The sequence below is a fragment of the Dermacentor albipictus genome, chromosome 5, assembly GCF_038994185.2.
Source record: "Dermacentor albipictus isolate Rhodes 1998 colony chromosome 5, USDA_Dalb.pri_finalv2, whole genome shotgun sequence".
NCBI classification, from domain to species: Eukaryota; Metazoa; Arthropoda; class Arachnida; order Ixodida; family Ixodidae; genus Dermacentor; species Dermacentor albipictus.
This window is the reverse complement of record NC_091825.1, coordinates 13847946-13874325: the sequence shown is the minus strand read 5'-3', so window position 1 is coordinate 13874325 and position 26380 is coordinate 13847946. Positions and strand designations below refer to the sequence as shown.

At 46.1% G+C, this 26380-nt stretch overlaps 2 protein-coding genes across 3 annotated transcripts in view; both read right to left on the bottom strand.

Annotated features, from left to right (window-relative positions):
• LOC139059844 (formylglycine-generating enzyme) overlaps nt 1-26380 on the bottom strand; it is a 148698-nt gene that overhangs the window by 35672 nt on the left and 86646 nt on the right. For both annotated transcript variants that reach the window (XM_070538280.1, XM_070538279.1), the window contains exon 5: nt 16589-16711. In XM_070538280.1, coding sequence (XP_070394381.1) covers nt 16589-16711 — 123 coding nt within the window. The remainder of the gene's footprint in view (nt 1-16588; nt 16712-26380) is intronic.
• LOC139059979 (uncharacterized) lies at nt 9535-11609 on the bottom strand. Its single transcript, XM_070538642.1, has 2 exons — nt 10720-11609; nt 9535-9590 (listed from the first exon to the last, which is right to left on the bottom strand). The coding sequence occupies exons 1-2, from the start codon at nt 11360-11362 to the stop codon at nt 9535-9537; spliced, it is 699 nt and encodes a 232-aa protein (XP_070394743.1). The 5' UTR covers nt 11363-11609.

The following is a 26380-nucleotide window of genomic DNA, read 5'->3' as shown; positions in this document are numbered from 1 at the left end:
GGTATTATATTAATAGTAAATTGAACTCACTGCATTGCTAGTAAAACTAAAAAACCAATCTTTAATCAATACATTACTTCATCAAATCTTGAAGCATTTCGCCAGGCTATTACTCAAGTAGCTTGGAATAGCGTTTATCGAGCAGAAGATGGTGACACGGTTTATACTGCTTTTATGAGCACTTTCAAAACTGTTTACCATGAACATTTCCCCATGAAAAAAATGACACGGCCATCCAAAGTACGAAAACCTTGGCCAACACCCAAGCTTCTTGGTATAGTTAAACACAAACAGGACATGTACGCTCGATTTGTGAAACCTAGAGGTCCTGCCCTGCTCAGAGAGCTAAGAAATACAGAAGTAATCTCACAAATCAGCTTAGGGCTGCTAGGGATACTTATTACGGGGGAATTTTTAGTGACCCAGCCAATCAAAAAAGTGATGTTCTCTGGCGCAAATTGAATTCTTTGCTGAAGCCCAATTCAATTTCAGCTATTCCAGATGTTTTGTGCCATAACGGGCAGAAACTTTCCGGAAATGCTATACCAAACGCGTTTAACGAAATCTTCACATTAAAACCACAGTTAAATGACGTTGATGGTCTCAACAACTATACTCAGTTCCCACCCGTAAATGCGTTTAGTAACACTATTTCTTGCACCAACTTGCCCCTCAGAAGTCTTTTCTTGCATCAGTGATATACGTAACAGCCGGTCCCTGGACGCCAATGGCATCCAGATTCGCCCCATAAAGTATGTGCTTGATATTATATGCCCTGTTCTTACCCATATTTATCACTTAATATTAACTACAGGCATATTTCCAAAACAAATGCAGACTTCACGCGTTGTTCCAGTCTTCAAGCATGGTGATAAAGGGCACTAAACAACTATCGACCCATATTGATAATTCCAGTGCTTTCTAAAAGTATTGAGAAATTAATGCATATCAGATTGCTATCATTCTTTAATCACCACAATTTGTTGAAAGACTTTCAACATGAGTTTAGGAAGCATCGCTCTACCGAAACAGCCCTCTTGATTCAAAAAGAAATAATTATAGATGCATTCAGTCGCAATCAAATGGCATTAGGCATAAACGTCGATTTTTCCAAGGCATATGACTTAATTGATCATACCATCCTTCTTAGTAAATTAGAAAACTACGATGTGCGTGGAACAGCGCATGCCCTTTTAGAATCCTATCTTTCAAACAGGACACAATTCGCAGATACAAACAATGTAACATCTGCAAGGAAGCCAGTCGTTGTTGGTGTGCCACAGGGAAGCATTCTAGGGCCACTCCTATTTTTGATTTACATAAATGATATTGTACACTGCCCAGACAACGCAACATCCGTCTCATATGCTAGTGACATGACAGTTTTTATTACAGGGAACTTCGAAACAGAGATAGAAACGATGGCTAACAAAACACTGTCTAGCCTAGATGCCTGGGCCATGGTGAATTCTTTAAAAATAAACCCTTCAAAAACACAAGTTATTTTGTACACGCCTAAAGGAAAAACGCTGACAAAGAAGTTGAATTTATTTTTGGGCTCTCAGCAGTTAGAGTTGGTGGATTCTGTTAATACCCTTGGAATACATTTTTCAAAGCACCTTGCATGGAATGTGCATGTCGAAAACCTCCATTCAAAGATGTCGTCTGCCATTGGTGTCCTTGCACGTACACGATGTATTCTTCCTACAAAGGTGAAGATTATCATCTACAATGTGTTGGTGTCTTCTATGTTGCAGTACTGCAGCATAGTGTGGTGTACTACTGGCGTAACAAATTTGAGCAAGCTGTATTTGCTGCAGAAAAGAGCCATACAACATATTGCTGCTGTACATTATGCTTCTTCTACAAAACTTCTTTTTACAAAGTATGAAATTCTTCCAGTGTTCTGTTTATATAATTGTAGGCTGATGCTGTGCTATAAAGCTTTTGTTAGGTATGGTACCAATACCATAATTAATCTTGCTAAGTTAAAAGCAAACACAAGTGTTCGTTCTACCAGGCCCAAAGAAATGTGGACTGTACCCACCCCTAGAGCTTCTTATGATGAACAATCTTTGTCTTATAAGCTACCTTCCCTTCTGAACCTATTAAACCAAGGAGATTTTGATCCTTCGTGTAATCAAAATTCTCTCATTAAGCATTTCACCCAGTTCATTTATTTTCAGGAATAGTACATCAGGGTGTCTACCAAGTTGACATTTCCAAATTCTTTGAGTTTTTCAGGTTTTCCCTGAGTGCCCTTGCGAAATTCCCTTAGTGATGCAGAACTATGTTTTATGTCAAGACGGGCTGGAACTATATCGCCCGATGTTGTCACTCTTTAGTAAGCATATGAAACAAATTTTTTTAAAAGAATCTACTTAATCAAAAAAGAATAGAAGGGAGAGGTTAGTAAGATGCACAACAAATAAAATGTCTTCGAAAGAAATTGCAAATTGAGTCAGACATTCTCAAACACAAATAAAAAGGAGATGCATACAGAAGCAAATATTTTAGAATATGAGCTATTTATACCAACTGATCGCAAGCTCAGTGGTATGAGGCCTGAATTTTGTCACAATTGAGAGTCTCTCTCAACATCTTGTAAGTCAACCTCAACTGTCCTGACATACTCTCAGCACGCGCACGACCCCTCAGTGTTGTGTTTCACTGCTTTAAAGAGTTTATTTTGGTTTGTATGAGGGACACTTGCATCTCGGCGTCAGCCAAGAGTGTTTCTTGAGCTCAGGCTCCTTCAAAGAAGCGCTCGCACACTTCATTCACCGTTCATTCCTCAATGCGTCGGTCCTTTCTGTTCGCGTGCTCGTTTTGTCGCGCGTTCGCACTATGGACCATTTGAAGCATACTCTTGGTCAGTTTACAGTCAACGTCCAATTTTTTGGACCCCCTAGGGGCCGCGAAAACTTCCGAAAGATCAGGCAGTCCGAAAAAATAAATGCACGTCTTTTACTGCTCTTAAGGGCTCAGATCAACACAGGCACGTCTGTAAAAGCTCTGGATGCCTGTCAGTACACTTATCAGGCATAGCGGTGCTCCTACTGTGACAGGAGAGGGCGGGTGCACGCGTGTAAAATGAAGGAATACATACTGTGACCCGTGACAATTGCCCCTTCCTATGCTTGTTAAGCTTCACCGCGTCACACAACTGTACTGAGCCGAAACAAACTTTTAGAAACCAGCATTATGGAATGCGCCATGCTTTCCGAGCTTCGAAGCCAAAATTATTGCTGACAGTGGAGAAATGAAGAAACATGGCACCGAACGGCAAGAAGCTTAACAGCAAACGTCGAAGCAGCTAGGCGTAGCGTTGCCGCAGTGGTCGCTACGGCTGCTAGCGGATCTGCGTGCGATAGCGCCGGTTCGAGGCGGCGAGGTAATCAAAATGGCAGCGGTGGTGGCTTTGATTAATGCCGTTTCGGACCTGTGGTCATGCAGAACGTCTGGAAAATCTGACGGTAAAGAGTTCTTGCGTCCGAAATTTCAGACGTTCTGATACGTTGACTCTATGGGGAGTCAATGTATCAGTGCCGCAAAGCCGTCCAAATTATTGAGAATCCGGAAAGTCGGTCGTTGACTCTACACTGGCAACTCCTCCAGCCAACGACAGAGCGTCAAAGACGATTCGTTACGATGCATGTCTGTTACTCGAGCCAGCATTACCGCGACTTTCGACCCTTTCAATAAAATGACAGCTAAATTTCCCTGATAGAGGCACAAATTCCCTGAATTTTCCCTGAGCTTTTCCAGACTACTAAAAATCCCTGAGAATTTCCGGTATTCCCGGTTTTCCCGGTTGGTAGACAGACTATACATCCTTTCGAATTCTTTTCCCTCTACCTGTCGATCGCTGTTTTTTATGTTCATGCCATTTCAAGTCTATGCAATTGGGTTGCATTGTTCTTGCACTTTGTTACAAAACTTTTTTTGTTGCTCGATGTTATGTAATATTAATTGATTTATTTGAACTCTTTGTGCATGACTGACCGTCATCCTGCAGTTTTGCCAACTCGTTTTGACCTCGTCAAGCTGCTCAAGCTTTTAGTCCCGAACTCCTCCTATTCCAAGGAAATAAAGCTGACTGTTTCATTGATTGATTGAAATCAAGCAAATAGGCAGTCTACCAATAGCCTTTGACACCAACTTCGAAGACGTTTATCTACCCAACATTTTGCACTGGCAGCCACCAACAGTCATATCATCATAGGAATAAATTAGAAACTCACTGACAGTCAGGGAGGCACCCTGTTGCTTGTGACCATCATCAAATCTTGCAATGTTTTTTTTTGTCAAATTGATTGTTACCTAACTCAGCAACTTGTGAATACTCATCTTAAAGCATGTGCTCGCCCGGACAACAGGCTCCTTTTATCTTACCTACGCTGCTGTTGTGCACAAGCTTTTGCCAATCATGTCACATTAGCACAGTTGCACCACACTTGCCCGCTCCATGTTTTAGCTGGGTTAGTTGGTCTTGCATTCTAACTGAGGCATATATGCTACAATATGTTGGACAAAAGGGACGAGTATTAACTGTTCAATAATACAAGACATTTACTACTCAAAGTGAATGCACCCCATCACATTTTCACATCACTGTGCAATAACCATGACATAAGAACTGCACAAAGGTGGCACTCCTGAATTCAAACTCGGAAATGTCCAGGCTTGTTGTGAATGCCTCACTGATACAGATAGAGATGCTCTTCCTGATGAAAATCCCGAAGCTAACCCAGCTGTTGTTCCTCTTTTATTTATTTATTTATCAGATACCTGCATCGCCTATGCGGGCATTACAGCAGGGGGGATTACATTTTAAAGGAAGAAACGGCTAAAGTGCCTTGCCTATAATCCTGAAGTCATGCCTGAGGTCAACATGCAGTAAAATGCATGACCAAATTTTCAGGAGCAAGCTCCCTAATGCAGACATTTAAGCTGCATTTTTCTTTCCTACTTATATTAATTAGTAATTAGATATATTAGTATTATTAGTAAACTAAGCAGCCATGTGCGGTCTGATTCTTGCTTCTAATGGTGACTAATGAAAGTGCGTAACATAAGTGTGTGCCTTTGTATTCGAGGCAAATATATGTCTTTCAGCAAATATGAACTAGGCTTAAAAAGCATACTGCAAATAAGGGGTAAGGCATGAAGACACGGACACAAGAGAAGTGGACAACACGAACGCCGACTGTTAAGTGAAGGAAGCACTGAGGCGAAAAAAGAAGGAAGACACAGTGCTTCCTTCAGTTGATAGTCAGCGTTGATAGTCAGCGTGTTGTCCACTTCTCTTGTGTCCGTGTCTGAACACCTTACCCCCTCTTTGCATTAAGATTCCTTACCAACTAGCTCAGCTTTCTCTCGTTCTAAGCCAAAAAGCAGTTCTCTTGAAATTATTGTGCAGCATGTGGAGATAGCATGAAAATCATAGTTTCTATCTTTTGTTAGCACAAATTTGTTAACACAAACCAAGGGCCCCAAAGACCGAAATAGGTGCAGGAGAAAGGTAAAAGCGATGAGCTTGGTGGCATCTGATGGCAAAATTGGTGAGCATCGGTGGTCGCCACCTCATTTCAAAGGGGAAAATCATAATATCCATCCATGCATCAATCCTCAAAATTCAGGATGGTAGCCAAAAAAATGTCAAAAAGAAAAGGCAGTAACAAAATCAGCGCAGTATAATCGAGCTTTATTTAACGCTGTGCCTCCTAAATCACACCACAACCTATCAACAGAACAAGGTGTGCGGCCTGTACTCAGTGGCGTAGCTAGGTCGCCGGCACCCGGGGCCCATAGGTCATCTGTCTCCTCCACCCCCCCCGCCCCCCCCCCCCCCTCCGCGTGTAGTCGAGGAAGGCGAGGATATCTCGACGATTTCCCGGTTTCAGCACCAGTACAGCCGCGCTGGATACCGCGCACCTCCCCCGGTCCCCTTCTCCTTCGCTTTCTTTCCCAGAGATCGCGAATGCAGCAGGTATACACGCTGTTTTTCTGCGCCAAATAACACAGGGTGCTGAGCTGATAACTTGTGATAAGCGCATGTGCACATCTTCTGTCAGACTGTAAGGCTTGGCAGCGAATACAAATGCGGCATCATGGAAAATATGGCTCATGTCACAAGTAACAAAAAATATCTTTATAACGTTTTAATTACCAACTTTAGCGGCAATATTGCATTTGAAAAATTGAAGCCCGACATTCATATGTTGCCCAACAACAACTTCACAAAAATCGTCGTAGGTACTATGGCGCACAGTATTTTGGCTGTGGACAGCCCTGAACGAAAATGAAAATTAAATTGTGTGTCAGTGACGCTGATCTCCCCATCCTATTAGAAAACGCCACCTGCCTCCCTGCGCCAATGCTACGACAATTATGAGTTCTCTTCATTCTGATCAATAAAGCCTTGTTTTTATTTGCTGCTATACGGACAAACGTGATTATCCGAGCTGCAGTACCACCACGAGATTGGGAACAGAATAGAGCATGCTTCGCGTCGATTCTTGGCGTGAGCGCCAGGCGCGCTCGTTGAACGCCCTCTTACTGCTGTCTTTGTTCGTCTTCGCTGCACGTTCTGAATGGAAGAGGGACCCAAGATCCTCAACGCCTTACAACGCCTGACTGTATGTTTAGCAACGCCTGCTCCCAGCATGAATGCACGGCACGAGCGCACCCCACATAAAATGTTCCGCTAAGGCGAGTAGTTTAGCGACCATTTTGCGAATGAAATTTTTTAGCCCGAACATTCGTGCAATTATTTCGTGGGGCGTTGATACAGCTGCAGCCGACAATTCGGCGGTGCAACGCATCGGGTACATGAGCTCAGGCTAATACCGGAGCATTCTTTGGCGTTTGCGCCCAGAAAAGCCGGCGGAAAGAGGGGTGTCTTGAGGCCTATATGACACTCCCCCCCTACTGGCCCCTTGCACCCGGGGCCCACAGCCCCCTGGCCCCCGCTGTTGCTACGCCACTGCCTGTACTACTACGATATTAAGGTGCCAACAAGCACTGGCCTCATTACATGTCCTGCCCATGTCCATGCCCAAGAAATGGGCATGGGCAGGACATGTAATGAGGAGGGAAGATAACCGATGGTCATTAAGGGTTACGGACTGGATACCAAGGGAAGGGAAGCGTAGCAGGGGGTGGCAGAAAGTTAGGTGGGCTGAAGAGATTAGGAAGTTTGCAGGGACAACATGGCCACAATTAGCACATGACCGGGGTAGGTGGAAAAGTATGGGAGAGGCCTTTGCCCTGCAGTGGGCGTAGCCAGGCTGCTGATCATGAAGTGCTGGCCGTGGAGCCTGACATACTCGGGAAGCATCAAGCATGTTGGAGGTTCCACAACCTTTAAGTGAGCCTGTGGCATCTCCCTTGTCGGTGGCCACAGAGTCTGATGGTGCCATGCGACTGCCAAGCATGGCACCATCGTGTGAAACCAATTTGGTTATAGGATGGATCAGGATGGTCGTTCGGTAGTTATAAAGAATTGGAAATGCTCAGGTCATAGTTTCTAAACCAATACCCCAGAGGGAAATTTGGTGCTAGTGTCTACGCGCGTTCTCCTGAGTGTTGCCTCAACCTACATGGGAATGATGGGAAGTATCGGCTTCGAATTGACTTCGATTTTTAGACTAGCGGCGTTTGCTTGCGGCGCAGTAAACAAAGCTATACTCAAATATTATCGCTTTTACGGTAATATTTCATTTCAATTTTATTTCTGCAGTGTCTTATTTAATGCGCAACACGTTACATAAACTTTGTATGACTTTGAGATTGAAGCACGGTTTACTATGGTTTACACCAGGACACACCAGGGTACGCATTCTTGTGCAATTCTGTTCCCGATTTAACGCCAGAGAATATTTATTTATTTATTTTTACAACAACAATAACATCCATGTATGTACTAATATTGTTATGGAAGGATGAAAGAAGAGAGAGGAAGAAGAAGATCGGAGACACTGGCTGCTGCGTGCTGCGTGTTTGAACCTTGGGTTGTGCAACCCAAGGATCCTGGAACTTTCTGCGGGACCGATGGTGCCAACGTTGAAGAATGGGTGGCCATGTACGAATGCGTGAGTGGAATAAACAGACGAGACCCTACACTTATGCTAGCTAACCTGTTGTTCTACCTAAGAGGCATGGCGAAGGTGTGGTACGAAAACCACGATGAGGAGCTAACCAGCTGGGACCAACGCAAAGAGAAGGTGCCAGAGTTGTTTGGCAAACCAGCCGGCCGTAAAATTGGCGCAAAGCAGGAACTGGCCTCCTGTGCGTAATCCCCCACGGAGTCCTATGTCTCGTATATTCAGGATGTGCTGGTACTTTGTCGTAAAGCCGATCACGACATGACCGGAGCTGAAAAGGTTGGGCACATGCTTAAGGGCATTGCTGACGATGCCTTTAATCTGCTCATGTGCAAAAGCTGCTCTACAGTTGCTGGTATCATTAAAGAATGCCGACAATTAAAGCAGGCCAAAACCCTTGCACCCATTTGCCAGACTTCCCAATACTGCCGCAACGTCGACGTGTGAAGATCAACCTGCACAGCAGCATGCATCGCCATCAGAGGACGTGGTGCGAATCGTTCGATGTGAACTGGATGCGATGGCGCCTGCAGCTTTCTGTTCATGTAGCCCTGATGCTACTACTTTTTCCCTTCCTCTTGTACAAGCCATCGTTCGCCAGGAACCTGAAAACATTGGTATACATTCGATGTGCTATCGCCCATCACAGAGCTAACGAACGCCCTTCTACTATTTTCGCTCCATCCCGATGCTTCTCTTCACGTTATTGCAATCCGAATGAGTGGAGAACTCTGCATGACCAGCCGATCTGTTTCATCTGCCACTGCATTGGTCATGTCGCCCGGTACTGTCGCAACTCGTGGGCCTCAACACCTCGCACGCCGACCAACCTGAGCCGTTTTGATGCAAATGCGCAATGTATTGCCCACCGCCGAGTCTCACAGTGCCGAGAACTCTGCTAGGAACACATGGTACAGTCGCTCACCATTGCTGCGTGGGCACCAGTCTCATTCACCACAAACACGTCGTCCATCTACCCATTCGCCGCAGCCATGTCGCCTTTCGTTTTTATAGCGACTGAAACATGCGTCACACTGGCTCGACCATTTCCATGTGCTGCCCTTGCGCAACAGTTGGTGGAGAGGTTCTAGCACATTTGCTAGGTCAGGCAAAAATTTAGCGTAGTAGTTTACTAGGCCCAAAAATGCCTTTAGCTGAGTCACATTACTTGGTTTTGACGCTTCTCGAATCGCCTTTACTTTTTCCGCTGCTGGGTGTACGCCATGCTTGTCTAGCTCGTGCCCCAAGTAACAAAAATTTTCTTGGAAAAATTTGCATTTCCCTCCGTTTACATGAATGCCGTGCTTACTAAGTGCTTGTAGCACTTGCTGGGAACGGTGATAGCACTCTGTCAGGTTTTTACCTGCTATTAACACATCGTCCAGGTAACAGGCTGTCCCAGGTATGTTTTGTAAAACCTGGTCCATCACGGCCTGAAACATTGCGGGTGCGCTTGCCACTCCATACGGCAATCGCCGGAACCTGAAAAGTCCCATGTGCGTATTCACCGTGAGCAGTTGCTGTGCCTGCTCATCCAGCTCGAGCTGTAGGTAAGCCTTCGACAAATCTAGTAAGGTGAATACGGTCCCTCCAACCAGTGACGCGAATATGTCTTCTGGCAGAGGCAGTGGGTAGTGGTCAAGTTCAATATCCCGATTGACCGTGACTCTGTAATCCCCACATATCCTAATTTCTTTTCCTGTTTTCTTTGGCACGATAACTAACGGTGTAGCCCAATCACTGTGCCCGACTCTGTACACCACACCAGCTTTCTCAAGGTCACGCAATTCATTCTCCACTTGTTCGCGCAAGGCATATGGTACTGGTCTCGCCTTACAAAAAGTTGGATGCACATCGGTTTTCATTCGTATACTACCAGTGAATCCTTTGATAGAACCATAGCCTGGCTCAAACATATCACCGTACAACTGTTTCAACTTCTTTTCAGCTTCCGCTGCTACCATCTGCCTGCCCTCCTGTAGGTTATCCACGTCACGTTGCAACTGCTGAACAGCATTTTGCAGGTCAACTTTTAGTGTAGTCATCCAATCTTGACCTAAAAGCGTCGGCATGCGGGCTTCATTTTCTTGCTTTGCGACTATCAGAGGCAGATCGTAGCTTCGGTTCTGATAAGACACATTGACCTTTGCTACGCCTTTCACTTCGAGTGCAGTGCCATTATACACTCCTAGACGCACGTCGTCTTTGGAACATGGGTAATTTGGAAAATTTTCATCAAAGTCTCTTTCAGACATTATGGTCACAGCTGCTCCCGTGTCTAGTTCCATCGGAATCTCCTTGCCGTTTACTTTTACTTTAAGCACAATAGGCGGAGAGCTATGAACTTGGTTAGTCGTACTAACAGTCAGCAAGTCTGTTGATGGCAAGGTCTCCTCAACTTTGTGCACGACCTTAGTTTTGCACATTTTTGCAACATGCCCTGGCTTCGAGCATTTGAAGCAGGTACTTTTGAGAAAAGGACAACTCACTGGCGCGTGCAGTCCGCCGCATCTATGACAGGCGCGAACAATGACTTTCCCACGTAGCTTCCTTGGACCGTTTTGGGGGGCACGCTGCTCGCTGCTAGCGGTCTTCGTCGTGTGTCGCCTGCCTTGCGTGGTGGGCTCCCGATGCCAGTAAACGTCGGCAGGACTGGCGGTTGATCCCTCCGGTAGCATTTCTCGGGTGTCTTTCTGGGCCGTTTCCAAGGCGGTGGCAATTTTGCATACTCGCTCCCAGGTGACTTCGTCGTCTGACAAGGCAAGAAGACGGCATCGAATCGAATCCGTCCTGAGTCCAGCAATCAGTCGATCCCGGAGCGCTTCTTCCAAAAAGCTTCCAAACGAGCACGTTGCAGCCAGTCTTTTCAGCTCGACGATGAACTGTTTTAGGCTTTGGTCCGGCTCTTGCTTTCGCTGGTAGAAGCGATACCGTTCGGTAACCCCTGACCGTTTTGGAGCATAGTGGTTTCGGAGAGCTTCTGTAGCTTCTTCGTACTTGACTTCCGTTGGTTTCTTCGGCAGCAGCAGGCTACGCAGAGTCATGTAAGCCTTTTCACCCAGGATTGTTAAGAAGACTTGCAACTTCTTACTTGAGTCTATTCCATTGGCGATTGCATACAGGTCGAACCTTTCCAGGTAGACTTCGATATTGCCAGAGTCTGGGCAGAACTCGGCCAAAGATCCCAGGGTGTTCGTCATCACTGATGTCCTCGCTTGCCGTGGCGTCGTTGCCGTTTCCTCAGGCTTGGTCATTGCCTCTGCCCGAACGATCCCATCCTCGTCGCCATGTAGACCAGACGCCGTGAAGTCAAGTATTTATTCGGACAGCAACATGAACATAACAGACAGCAACGATTCAGTGGCTTCGCCTTATAAAGGGAGCATGGGTGCAGCCGAGGCATGCGATTGGCTAGCGATACAATAGCACATGTGAACAATGACCGCGTGCATCAGATACGCGGCGCACAGTAACAAGAGAATACGCTTGATAAACGTTGCACAGATACAACAGTCCCCTGTGCATTTGGCCCTACCCTCTTGGTAAACTAAGAAATGCAGCCTTTGGAGGTGGTGCTGCATTGCCTACTACCACAGCATATCCTTTGTCTGTGCCCACAAGGAGAAGTCCAAAAACAAGAAAGGGGCTGGCAGATGGAATGGCACACTGTGGTATAAACTTTTTTAAACAGGGTTGAAGTACCTCAGACAGGCTGGCCAACGTTTCGATAGGTGGACCTATCTTTGACGAAGATAGGTCCACCTATCGAAACGTTGGCCAGCCTGTCTGAGGTACTTCAACCCTGTTTAAAAAAGTTTATACCACACAAGGAGAAGAGTAATAGACGTTAAAATAGACGGCGTACCTGTCCAAGCACTCGTCGACACTGGAGCCCACGTATCTGTGATGAGTGCTAGCCTACATAGACGTTTAAAAAAGGTCCTCACCCTAGCAGCTGCCCAAGTGCTTCGTGTGGCCGGTGGCGGCGTGCTGGTTGTTCTTGGAATGTGTACTGCGCATTTAATTATAGCCGGCCACCCTACTTCTGTTCTCTTTGCTGTGATCGACAACTGCGCTCACGACGTTATCCTTGGATTGGAGCTTTTATCCACTCATTCTGCTCTCATCGAAAGCGCGACTGGCGTTCTTCAGTTGGAAGTGCAGCAACTCACCAATGCTCCGAGCACCACCCCACCGCACTTGTGCTCGCTTCAGGATGTGTATCTGTCACCCGAGGCAGTCATTTATGTCATTTTGACCGCCCAGCCACAGGTTCCTGATGGTGAATATGTGCTTCGCCTCATCATCAATGTGCTTTTGAACTGGAATGTTGCTGTTCCGCATACGTTGGTCACGGTTACTAATAATGACGTCGTTTCACCGCTTCCGAATTTCAGCCTGTGCCCTCAAGTGATTCCAGCCGGCATGTTCTTGGTTAGCGTTTCTAGTGGTTCCGAATTTGACGTTGAGAGTCTGAATGCCGAGAGTGGCTTATTAGCGCCAATTGCAGTTCACAGCTCTGGTTCCTTAACAGATGACTTCGCGAAAATGATTGCACCTGACTTCACCTATGCACAGGCCACAGACATACGTCTCCTGCTTCAATCGTACAGTGACATCTTTGATTTCGGCGACAGACCTTTAGGCCAAACATCTATTCACCACCGTGTAAACACTGGAGACACGAATCCTATTCGTCGGCGTCCCTATCGGGTATCGCATGCTGAACGTCGAGTCATCCAACCAGAAGTGGATGAAATGCTCTGCAAAGGGGTCATCGAACCATCAGCCAGCCCTTGGGCTTCGCCTGTCATCCTTGTGAAAAAGAAAGATGGTACCTGGCATTTGTGCATCGATTATTGCCACTTAGACAAGATCATGCGAAAAGATGTCTACCCACTACCACGCATCGGACTGCTTACACGGAGCTAAATACTTCTCGTCCATCGATCTCCAATCCGGCTACTGGCTGATTTCAGTTGATGAATGGACCGCAAGAAGATGCCCTTCATCATGCCGGATGGCTTATATCAGTTCAAAGTCATGCCCTTTGGCCTATGCAATGCTCCTGCGACATTTGAATGTATGATGGACTTATCTGCGAAGCTACAAATGAACCACCTGTCTTTGTTATCTTGACATTATTGTTTTTTCTCCCACGTTTGGCAGCCACCTTACCCGACTCGCTGCAATTCTTGCGGTTTTCCGTAGAACCGGCCTTCAAATGAACTCCACGATGTGTCAGTTCGGGTGCCGTCAGATTACCGTGTTGGGACACCTCGTAGATGCATCCGGTGTCCAACCAGACCCAGAAAAAGTTTGCAGTTTTCCTGTACGCAGTTTCCCTGTGCCACGTTCTGCTTCTGATGTGCGCTGCTTTGTTGGCCTAGGTTCTTACTTTCGCCGTTACATCAAAAACTTTCCCAACATTGCTTGGCCTTTGACAGATCCTCTAAAGAAGAACACGCCATTCTCATGGGGCCCGGACCAGGCTCACGCATTCGCCGCTCTCATCAAATTTCTGACCACCTCTCCCATACTTGCCCACTTTGATCCATCTGCACCGACCGAAGTCCACACTGACACAAGCGGTCATGGCATCGGTGCTGTTCTTGCCCAACAACAGAATGGTACCGAGTGCGTGATAGCTTATGCCAGCAGCCTGCTGTCACCTGCCAAGAGAAATTACTCCATCACTAAGCGGGAGTGCTTGGCTTTAGTTTGGGCTGTGGCCAAGTTCCGGTTGTACGGTCGTGCGTTTTCGGTCATCACAGACCATCACGCACTCTGCTGGCTGTCTTCCCTTCGGGACCCGACTGGATGGCTTGGTCGCTGGGCTTTGCAGCTCCAGGAATTTTCAGTTGGTGTCCATTACAAGACTGGACGCCTCCACAAGTACGCTGGCTGCCTTTCGCGCCACCCTGTGGATCCTCCCGATCCTGTTGCGCATGATCCGGTGACCTGCGTGATGGCTTTGACTGACATGAACGACATGCGCGCTAAACAACAACGGGACGCATCCTTACAGTCCAGCCGCACCAACGGCGCGTGCCGCATGTTTGTGCTTCATGACGGCATCCTCTACTGCCGCAATATCAACCCTGACGGCCGAGTTGCTCTTTGTTCTTCCTTGTCATCTGTGGTCCATCGTTCTCGAACAAATTCATAATGCACCGACGGCGGGACACCTTGGAGTTTTGCGTACATACGAACGCGTATGACGCCGGTTCTTCTGGTCGGGTCTCTACCGCACTGTGCATCGTTATGTCACAACTTGCGAATTGTGTCAGCGCCGGAAGAAAGCTCCCCTGGCACCTGTCGGACGACTCCATCCTATTGAAGTACCCTCTGAACCATTGTTTCGCGTAGGCCTTGACCTGCTTGGCCTTTTTTCGACGACTAGAGGGAATAAGTGTGTCGCTGTTGCTACTGATTGCATGACACGCTACGCGATAACACAGGCGTTGCCGACTAGTTGTGCAAGAGACGTCACCAATTTTCTTCTCCACGACGTCATTCTTCATCACGGTGCACCTCGACAGCTACTTACAGACCGTGGCTGCTCGTTCTCATCTCGAGTTGTCGACGACCTCCTGTGCCACTGAGCACAAGCTGTTCACCGCCTATCACCACAAACAAACAGTCTTACGGAACGTCTCAACCGAACAATCACAGAGATGCTGTTGATGTAAGTCTCCAATGACCACAGCGACAGAGTGTCACAACCGCTGCCATCGCAGTGCTAAGTTCGTGCCAGGTGCTTGGGTGCTCCTCTGGTCACCATGTCGTCGGGTTGGCGTCTCCCAGAAGATTCTCTCTGGCTACACAGGGCCTTATGAAGTCCTACGCCAAGTTAGCAACGTAAATTACCAGATTTCGCCACTACACTTTGATGCGTCGGACACCTCTTGACGTCGTGCACGTTTCGTGGCTGAAGCCATACTTCGCTTGCAATTCTTCGCCTACCATGCGTCGAGACGGTGCTTCGCCACCCGGGGGTCCTTTTACGGAAGGATGAAAGAAGAGAGAGGAAGATCGGAGGCGCTAGCTGCTGCATGTTGTTGGTGGGCAGCCATCTTAACTACTCTGACTCATCCTGTATGTATGCATGTATGTATATATATATATACATAGATTGTAAATATAGTCTTTCTATACTCGCAACATCCCCGTAACGATATAAAAATACTCATCAAGTATTTACGGAAATAAGAATTTGGTATTGTGAGAAAGTGTGGCGCCCTTGAGAGGAATGCTACAAGTGTCGTCTGCTACGACGCCTGTTCGCTGCGAATGCGAGACTTTTCTCGCAGACGACAGGCACTTGCAAACTCTTTCGCTCTTTCGAAAGGCTGCGTTGGCTGTCACGGTTGCTGAACATCTTCAAGTACTTTTAAGCACATCTGCTGCACTGCTAGCAGGGATGCTTGAGGCCTCCTACGAGTATGCTTCATTTTATTTTATGTTGACGTACTGCTTCCGAAGCATTACAGCATGGCTTTGCACTTACCCACTTTGCGACACTAGGCTACAGCCAGGAAGCAGCAACCTTTCCTACCACAAGTAAGTTTGTGTTCTCAAAGTCCTAAAACACGCGTTTCAATGAGCACATAAAGGAGCAATGCATAATGAAGCCCTAAAAAAAGTTTTAATGTCAAGCCACTAGAAGTACAACTGTCTATGTCTTGTATCAGTAGCACCTTCTTTTTCCTATTCTGAAGTTTCATAAAGCATGCAACACTACAGCGCCAACCGAACACACTTAACAAACCAAGGTCCATACGGTCAAAACATGTTCTTTTGACGTTTACGATGCCGTCACTTTCTCGTCAGGGCTTCGACACCACACCGCAACACAAACATCTTCCCAGCCGCTGGCCCAGCGTGCTATCGCCACTTCGAGCAACAGAACAAAGGCAGCGCGTTGCACTGTCCCACTGCAGGTGCACTGCAATTGTGCTTTGAGCGAAACCAAAACTGCCAAAAAATACTTCTAGACTAGTTTGCCAGTCAACAGAATGCCAATTCCTAGCTTGTACTTCCCATCATTCTCATGATGATTGAATGATCGCAGCGCCAGATTTTCCTCTAGTTATACTAATATGAAACTCTATGGATCAGGTAATGGGAGGAGGTGCTTGCATGGCTGGGGGTGCTTGGTCAATATGTTACAGTAATGGTGGGTTATTAAACAGCTGATAGCAGCACTTGTCCATGTCTGTTTTGCTTTTGTGTCTGTCCAACATTTTGAGCTGACATACCCTAGTTCAAAGGCCTGCTTCACGAATGATCATATTACCACACAAGATGTCTCCTTTCCAGTAGCAGCGTGTGTATCATGTTGGCAGAACATGTATTGTGCCTGGCAACCAGGCACGGGTATATGGGAGGTGGGCAGAATAAGTGCCTCCTTTTCTTTCATATCAATCCTGTGCAGTGTATGTCTCGATACAGCATGTACAAAAGAGGTGAGTCTGTACCTGTTTTTGAGACCTGTCCGGCAGGCATATTCCCACTCTGCTTCAGTGAGGAGACGCTTTCCAGACCACTTGCAGAAGGCGACAGCATCATTCCATGAGACATGCACCACGGGATGATCCATGCTGTAGGAAGAATGTAAGACAATACAATAAAACGACACCATTCCACAAGGAGCAATGAACGATGAATGCAAAGGATTGGCTTATTGATATGTACGTGTGTGAGAAGCTGGATCTGAAACACCAAAATACAGTTAAACCTCGTTAAACTGTACCTGTTTAAAGAGCAGTTCCGTTTTAAAAGTACCGTAAAAACCGGAATATAGGTCGAACTGTTTTTCAAAAAACCATCGCGAAAAGTCGACCCTCGGCTTATATACCGGACGTAGGCGGAAAAACTACGGAAGTCTTGCAACAATGGGCGGATGAAGTAAACAGCCGCCATCGCCATCAACGTTCTTAGACATACTTCAGTTTCGCAGCTCTGCTTGGGAGATGGCCGAAGTGGTGGTCACGCGAACTAGCGGCGCTGCGATCGCGTCTTTCGTCACTTTTTGTTTCGTTTTTGATAGAAGTTGCTCCATTTCTGGTAGATTTCCGGTTTCAATATTGAGAAGTAGTTATTTCACAGTTCTTAATTTTGAACCTCGTTGTGAAAATTTGTCATATCTGAGCTAGGTATTGTAAATGCGTTTCTGGTAATGAACTTGAAACATGACTTCTGCTTTCACTTCTGGTTTCATGTTGGTTGCGCTGCATCGTCTGTCGTTATCCTTCTCCGTTTTGTAGGTGTTGTGTGATGCGTCGTGATTTGTTCTCTTGAAAAGCTTCTTGAAGAAGCGTTTCGGCCTCTCATGACAGCAAGAAGTTCCCTATGCCGTGCTGTTTTGCCCCCGGCTGCACCAGCAGCCTAAGACACGATGCCGCTGGTCACCATGTTTTCGACCCACCGCAAGACGCTGGAGAGTTTAAAAGTTGGGAACGCATGCTACAGCGAAAAGACAAACGCCTCACAAACAAATCAAAAGTGTGTGAACTCCACTTTGATGACGATGACATTTTGAAATACTACAAGCATGTTATGGGTAACAAAGAAATAGTGATTCCTCGCGGGAAATGGATGCTTGTTCCCGGCCCACTTCTTCGGCTCTTTCCTGGGCTGCCTGAGCACATCTCAAAGCCAAAAAATGTGAAGCGAAAGCGACGTCCACCAAAAGAACGAGCACAAGTGCTGGCAAGTACATTGGGCGAAGCTTGTAGTGATAGCGCTTCAACTTAATCCAAACCTGCTGTTGGGCTTGGAAGAAGGAAGTTGAGAAATGTGTGCTACACACTTGGTGCTCAACGAGCTCACGAACATGACACTGCCTTCTACGCTCTGGAAGTTCGAAATTGTTGAGGACGACGCAACACAGAAGCGATGCGGAATATTTTATATGAGGCAACTGGTAGCCCGGCATCTGTGAGTAATGAAAACTGTTGTACTTGAAGAGGATGGTACTTGCTGCATAAACGGCTACAGCAAAATTTACAAGAGGCTATTTCGAGCTGCGACTAGCATTGCAAATGTGGAAAGAATCCTGAGAGAAGCAGAGAGCTTGAACATGTGTGCGGGCGTGAAAGCAGGCAGCGTGACACGGTGACATCAGATAATATGTACCACAAGCAGTGCAATGTACTTACTAAGCAACTAGTCTGCGCGCGTTGTCTCCATCTACAGAGGAAACTTCGACTGAGCATTGAGGCTCCGAGCGCAATGCTCAAGCAATATCAGAAACTACGCAATGTGAAGAAGAGGCTGCTTAGGGCGGCTGCTGCGCATCAAAAGCAAAATAATGAAATTTTGCCTCTGAAGAAGGCTTTCTGAAATGCCCGATAACAGAATCGAGGAAGCGTTGGCCGAACTTCCTTGCATTTATGACATCGTTTAAACTGTTGAAAGCAAAGTCTCCGTGTGGCGCTCGGTACAATGCGGACTGGCTTCTAAGCCCTCGAGCATGAATATGCTGCCCTTGCCCTCCGTGAGCCGTCTCATACAAATTCTGAAAGGAATACCATGCAAGTATGGTTTCAATCCTCTCTGCATGGAAGCTGTTGGAAAACAGCTGGGCAACAGAGCAGATGGGAAGAAATTCAGCACACTGATTTTGGATGAAATTAAGTCACGCCAGGTGTACAATTTCAACAAGTCAACCTTCAAACTTAATGGTTTTGTGGACTATGGTGGCATTTCAAATGAAGGAACTGACCAACTTGCAGATCATGCGCTCGTGCTGATGTTCGTACCACTTCTGGAGAGCTGGGTGCAACCGATTGCCACCTAGCTTTGCCACGAAAGGTGCTGCGCCTGGCAGTATTTTAGCAGAGCTGGTGTTGCAAGATGTAATGCAATTGCATAAACATGGTGCTATATATGGTGATCGCCGTAGTCAGTGACGGAGCTGGGAACAATTGCTCGGTGTGGCAGCAGATGGGAATCAGCGGCAGCGTAACCTCACCTTCTCACAAGATTCCACATACATGCCTGCCTGAGCGCGTGTACCTTTATTTCCTGTGTGATGTGCCACATGCCCTGAAGTGTGTACGCAACCATTTGCTCAAGCACAAATATGGACAGGTGAGCTAGCGTAGGTTATTTCATATATAACCTGTGCTGATTGGCGTCGATAACTCGCTGACAGAGCAGGTGCAAGCAGCCAGAAAGAGGGCAAAATTGCTTTGAGCAAAAGTAGCTCAAAATTACTTTTTTGTGCACAAAGTAAATAAAAAGTGTCACTGTGTTTGTTGTTTGTTTTGTTCATCAAAAAGAAAATGAATTAAGCTTTGACATAAATATGTTCATAGTATTTATAACTTCGTCTTTTTCACTGCTCACAGATCACTTCCAACTCATTTACACGTCCCATAATATCCGCGGACAACTATAAAAAATACATGTGTCAATTAAATTTATTAGGCGAAGAAGCGTTGACGGGGGTGGATCAATTCACCACAGCGTTGTCTCAAGCGACTGCTCGGCGTGATGCGTTAATGTCCCTACGTCTGCACAGGCGCTCGCCGTCTTTAATGAATACACATCTTAAGAATAAGCAGCAAAAAACAAAGCCCCCGCTGAAGGGAGCACCGTGGCGCTTTTATAGGGAAAAAGTTGGTTGAAAAGTGGAATCGCAGTGCACGACCTCTCATTTGCGGTGTAGTTGCAGCTTCTAAAGACTAGCTAGACATGTCATTCAAAGGTCCTTGGCATAAAATATTGTTCAGGCAGCCAAAACACAGTCGTCAAAGAGCAAACGGCACAGGCCAGTTGGGGAAAATGACCCACCACAGAGATGACATTGCAGGAGTAGACGATGCGCGCTGCGTGAGAGATATGTCACTGCAGCGCCGATAGTGCACAGACACCGTGAAGGCCCCGTTACTTACGCGCGGCAGGTTTGTCACAAAACTCAGACTGTGTATCTAAACTACATTTACCGACGGATAAGTGTTTACAGGCCTGTTGGTGCAAACGACGCGTCGCAGCAGGAGCAGACGACGCGCGGCGCATGACGAAAGACGCGACTGCAGCGCCGGTAGTTTCAGTGACACCCGTTTCGGCCACGTCGGCCAATGGGCTCGCATAGGGAGCTGCGAAACTGAAGTATGTCTAAGAACTTTGATCGCCATCAGCAGCAGCGCGGCGTCTATGGCGGCGTGGCGACGTTATGGCACCGGCATTTTGCGTTTCTATTGTCGCAAAATTACATTAATTAAAGTCTGCATTTTCATTTTGTTTCAAAATGAGCGGAAGCCGACGTCAATTCACCGTCGCCTTCAAGAAAAAGGCGATTGAGTACGTGGAAGCCCATGGCAACCTGGCGGCACAGCGCGAACTTGAAGCATCGGAAAAGAGCATTCGGTACTGGCGGAGGCAAAAGCAACGTATTACAACTTGCAGCAACCAAAAGAAAACGTCATTTCGTGCTGGATCGCAGCGGACTGAAGAACTGGAAGGCAAGGTTGCGGAGTCCGTCCGAGAGCTGTGTGTAAGATCGCTGCCTGTGACTGCCGAATGCATCCGTTTGAAAGCGGTAGAGATCGCACGCGCCTATGGACTGGGTAGTGAGAAGCACTCGTCATCCGACTCTCATCAAAGGCGTTGCTCTGATTCGGAGTAGCGCTTGCGCACTTCGTGCCCTTCTGTGTACTGTACACCCGACGAATTTTTAACAGTATCGTGCGACCATCGACCCGCGTGTTTGTCACCACCTTGTCATCACGGCACAGAGCGGCGAAATAGCGAAAGTAAGGGCATGTGTACACATGCGCGTATCTCGTTTGTTTCGCTGCTCAGCGCCGTTAATAAGGTGCTGACAAGCACGCGGGTCGATGGTCGCGCGATACTGCTAAAAACTTGGCCAGGTGCACATGCGAGCAGCATTTAAATAAATACTGTCACCATTGTGCAACCCCCTGAGTCGTATTTGTTTCACGGTAAGGGTGTCATGTCTTTCGGTACTTTTGCCATTGAAAAATATATATTTTTTTTCATTTTGAGAATTCGTTAGTTGGGGGATCGACCTATATTCCGATCCGACCTATAGTCCGGTTTTTACGGTAGTAAAGTGATATCCCTGAATCAGCAGCCATTGAACATAATGCGTTTTGTATCCGCATAAACTGTACCAGCTTCTTACGTGCGTATCGGTTAATGCGTAGTGTTTCCACTTTTCGTCACGCAATCACGGCGGTGCGTCGTCCCCATCAGGTGGCCCCATCAGAACAAGACTCAGAGATCAGAACAACAGGCTCCAAGCGCCCTGTGCGTTCGCGTGTGAAGCCACATCAATATCATTCTGGTGTTGTGCAAGCAAGGACTCACATCATGCCGAAGCTCGGGGAAAAAAAAAAAGCACCAGGTGCTCTAAGAAGAAAAATTAGACATTGTTCGTGCTATCGAATGTGGCACGAAGAAGTCTGCGCTGGCACACAACAGGCATCTACTCTTGACTATGGTGTGTGGCATTTGGAATGCGAAGAAGTTGCTTGGCAGCGCTGCTGCAACAGCAACAAGATGTCGGCCACGAGGTCCAGCTTTTTGCCATCGTTACCTCTGTTGTTGCCAGTGTCACCTAAGGACAGTGATGGGGATGACATGGAAAGTGACAGCATGAGCGATTCAGGCCCGGCACTAGCAGAAGCTGCACGTTACGTAAGCGTCATGAATGCAATTGTCCCGACAAGAACAGTACCTTGCAATGAAAAAACATGCAACTTCTGCAGCGCTGTTGCGCCTGCACACAGAGAATATGCAATGCCAATGAGGAATCTGCAATGTGAGTGTTTGCCGAGGAGCGGGGGCTGGCTGAAAAGGTGAATAGCAGCTTCAGCAAGTTTGACGCCGCTGTCGTTGCTGCAAGGCCGCCACGGCATCAAACGAAAAGGAAAATAGCAGAGTTTTGTTGCACGAAGTGAATAAATACTGTATGTTTTTGCCTTTTCATTGCACTCTCTCCGACTTCCGTTTTTGACAGGTAAGTGGGCGATCTCATGCTATTTCGGTTAAGCAGTACTACCGTTTAGTACCTACTTTTTGCAAGCTCTGGCCAACTATGGTTTAATGAGGTTTCACTGTAGTTTGGTCAAGATGGAGGGGAGTTAACCCGTGATTGCTTGCTTGGGAAGGTAAAACACACAGCAATTGCAATGCAATGAAATCACATATATCCTTGAGAAAGACGAAGAGTGCATCATGGTGGGGAGGGGGTCTACCGGGTAGGTTGCTTATAGGAGTGTGAAAATATTCAATATTTTCCAACATTGGATCAAATATTATGCTATTCAATATTCACTTCGGTTCGAATTTCAGTATTCTAAGTATTCAGAACGAATATACATATTTTCTTGCATATAAGCTACACCCCCTAATTATAACATACCAAAAAGAAAGAAAGAGAAAAGTCCACACATATTACTTGTAGATCTAACAGCACACAGTGCCTGAATCTTTGCAAAAGTCTTCACTGACGGATGCACAAATTGTTCCCATCATATCTTCAGTCAACTGATCTGTTTCCCACCTCCTTGGCAATGCTGATATCAGAAAACTCAAAGCATCAAAATGTCAAGTCATCTCATTCAGCTGCAAACATAACAATTCTAGTTATACATACCATATTCAATATGACTTACTGTCTCATGTCTCCCATTACATATATCTCGGTGTTAACCTTTCATCAGATCTTTCATGGTCATTTCATATCACATCCATATGCGCCATCGCCTCTAAGTCTTTAGGGTACTACGCCGTAACCTCAGAAGTCCCCCTGCTAATATTCGAAAACTAGCCTACCTTACTTTTGTTCACCCACAACTTGAGTTTGCTTCCTCCATTTCGTCTCCTTATCATAACAACATGGTCACCACTTTAGACTCCATCCAAAGCAGTGCCGCACGATTCATCTCAAGGAACTATAACTACCATTCAAGCGTCACTCAGATTAAAGCTGATCTTTTTCTTCAATCTTTAGGCACAGGCCGTGACATTGCTCTACTAACAGCATTTCACAAGTATGTACACTCCAATAGATCGTGTTCCTTTCACCTCGATGTCCCATCCAGCACGTCCAAAAGGTTGCACAATCATTTGAGTCTTACACAACATAAATCTATAGTGACATTTTAGCTTTTAATTCATCAGCACTTCCACGAGCCATCAGATTATGGAATAATCTACAAGACAGCATCGCATCTCTGTCTAATCCTGATACATTCCATCACCAACTTACACATTTCACTGAAGCTGACGTTTAGCATGTTACATATTCATGTTTCAACTCGTGTTTATTCACGTTTCATATTCATGTTTCAGTTCGTATTTTGAAGTTAAGCATTTCGTCCCCCCCCCCCTCATTTTTTACATTTGCGATAACACGCTTGATAAATTGCAGACTTATTCATGCGCCACACGCTTTTTATGTTATTGTTTGCTTTAAACTATGTACCATATTTCCGCTCGTTGTTTCTGCATTGCTTAGCCTCCTCTTCGTTACTGCTATTATGTGCACAAATTTCATTTACCATGTATTGTACTTCTTTCTTTTTCATCTGGTAGTGTATGCACTGTTGGGATTTTTCACCCCCCTTACACAATGCCCTACGGGCCTGTAAAGTACTTGAAATAAATAAATAAACTTTGCCCTAAAGATAGTTTCATGGATACTGCGAAACCACACCTCGAAATGAAAGTTGCACTGCCATGAAGCCGCACCTAAAATCATAATTAGTGCATAACACGCACCCCCACTTTACTGTCAAATTCTAAACATTATTTTTTGTCAGTGCAGTTGCACAACAGAATGTGCTAAGCTTGCGTTTAGATGGAAAGCATCAAGCTGAATTTGGGCAATACTACATAAACTGCCGGTGTTGCGAAGTCAAGGCTGCCCTTCACAGCACTGCAACTATGTACAACAGGCAAACGCAGAACACTCCTGCAGCCTCAACCAGAGCAAAATTTTTAGACTGAAGCGTAACAGTGAGCAAGAGCCTGTAAACAAATTTTCTGTGCAGCTGCAGCTGCAAGAAATTTCAAACTTGCATTTTTGCATGAGAATATCTGAAACCGGCACTTTGAATATAAGCTGACTCCTGAGACCAACCTATTTCTTGTTTTGCAAGCAAATGACCAACTTAGATTTGTCAACATATGGCTCCTATGTCAAGGCCTTACGCAAATCCCACAACTGTTTGAACCATTCATTTTGAAATTATTCGACACTAATTAATATTCACTTGGACTTTGCTTCCACCCAAAAAAATTTATATCCACTCAAGCCTAGTTATTTGCGTCCTTTTTCCTTGGCAAACTTTTTCAGTATATGCATATATACTGCAAATATGCATGTACGCATAGTGTGAAGATGGGTTAATGCAAGGCTCACCCTATAAGCAATGGTAACAAGAGTGAGCGAGGAAAAAGAGCCTGTCTATTGCGGCAAGGAAGGCTCAGTGGTTCAGGGTTCTCCGAGGTGGTGATCACAGACAGGCCTATGGGAACTATGGGAAGCATAGTTTGCGGGGGAACGTGGTCCGGCATATAATCCATGTTGTCACCAGGGCAGCAGTTCGCGGAATTCGAGTTGGCAAACAGCCGCCATCAAGCTGGGGATGAGATGTGGGAAGGCACCTTGATACTCACTATGTCCCTTCACTTACCTATTTTCTTGATCATCAACGGAGAAACAAAAATAGAAAGAAGGAAGTGCTACAAAAGGTCCATTACCCATTGCCAGGCTGTGCAAGTTCAATTGAAGGCTTTATAGCAGCATGAAAGCTTTTCTTTGTGTGTATGCCCCGTAATCATGCAGGCCAAGTTGTTGAGAGTGGGCACAAGCCACCGCCAGCTAGCTGAATGGATGATGAATATTGACACTCACTTTGTATAAGCTGCTGCCCGTAAGGCATGAGAGCACAAATCTTGGTGGCTTAATCGCGACAAAGTGACAATTGGTCTCACACATCTACAATGAAACGTTCGAACTTTTTGACATAATTGCTATTGCAGAAGGTGTTTTGTTATGTCTCGTATAGCAGACGATAGAACACTGGACTTTTGTTGACGGGGGTTAATTGGGTTTATTAAACATGGGGTGCGCCGGAATGGGTGTGGTTACATGGAGGCGTAGAGTCATTAGAGACGAGGCGGCTGACAAGCAAGAGAAGTGCAGGAGAGCCGAATGCAACTTGATACGAGTTCATAGAGGAGGAGGGCTGCCACGACAGAGGGAGTGGAGGTTTCAGAAGGGGCGTGTGGCGAGTGTGTAACGCTGCACGTACAGGATGGTGGCGCCATCTCTTGAGCCTTCTTATAACATTCTTCCTTTTTTAGGAGATAACCCTTCAACCGATGACAAAATCCTCAAGCCTCTCAGGAAGTTTGGTGCTTCTTGAAGGTCTGAAAGGAGTGCTGTTTGTCTGATTTGTCGTGCCAGTATCCTCTTCTTGTTTTATTGTTGTGTTAGGCTGTTTGTGTCAGCTTTTAGTGGCAGTCACAGAAGGTGTTGATCTTATAAATACCCGGTTCCTTCATGGCACGCTATCACATAGTTCAACTTCATATGATCTTTTGTCAATTCTTCTTGTTACTGTCCCTCTGACCCATGTCCCGCCTTTCAATGGTTGAACTGTGACGCTATGACCTTTGCTTAGGTTCAGCAAATGCTTGGCTTGTCTGTTGTAATAAAACATTGCTTTCTGCCTTTACTTTTTTTACTCCTGTCGACTGTTTTGGGCTTCAATAGCTCTGATGCTGTTGGCAGAGTCGTTCTAGTGTGGCAACCCATAAGCAAATGTGCTGGTATAGTGTTCAGTTCTTGCAGCTGAGTGTTTCCGTAGCCAAGAAACGCCATTTGTGGGTCTGAGTGGCTGTCTTCTGCTTTGGTGAGCACCATTTTTGCTGTCTTTACGGCTGGTTCAGCCATTCCATCAGAACACGGATATCCTGGGCTAGGCATTTTATTTTCGACGTTACAGCTTTTTGAAATGTTGAGTTCTTTGCTGCTGAATTGTGGTCTATTGTTGGTTATCAGAATTCTTGGTATTCCATGTCCTGCAAAGTGAGACTTTAGTTTTAAGTATTACTTGAGTGGAGGTCACTGAATTCAGTTGGTCCACGCCCCAAATGTTGCTGTAGTAGTCCACTGTGATGATCAAGAAGTTCTTGCCTTTGAATTCAAAAATTTCGCATTCAACACGCTCCCATAGATAGCTTGGTTCTGCATGAGGAGGGAGAGTTTCTCATTGCTGAGAGTG

What these genes read in the sequence shown, in the direction of transcription:
- LOC139059979 (XM_070538642.1), bottom strand. Translation starts at nt 11,362, where the DNA reads ATGACCAAGCCTGAGGAAACGGCAACGACGCCACGGCAAGCGAGGACA. An exon ending in TCGGGAGCCCACCACGCAAG is followed by an intron (nt 9,591 to 10,719) that starts GCAGGCGACACA and finishes GGGACTTTTCAG; the next exon opens with GTTCCGGCGATTGCCGTATG.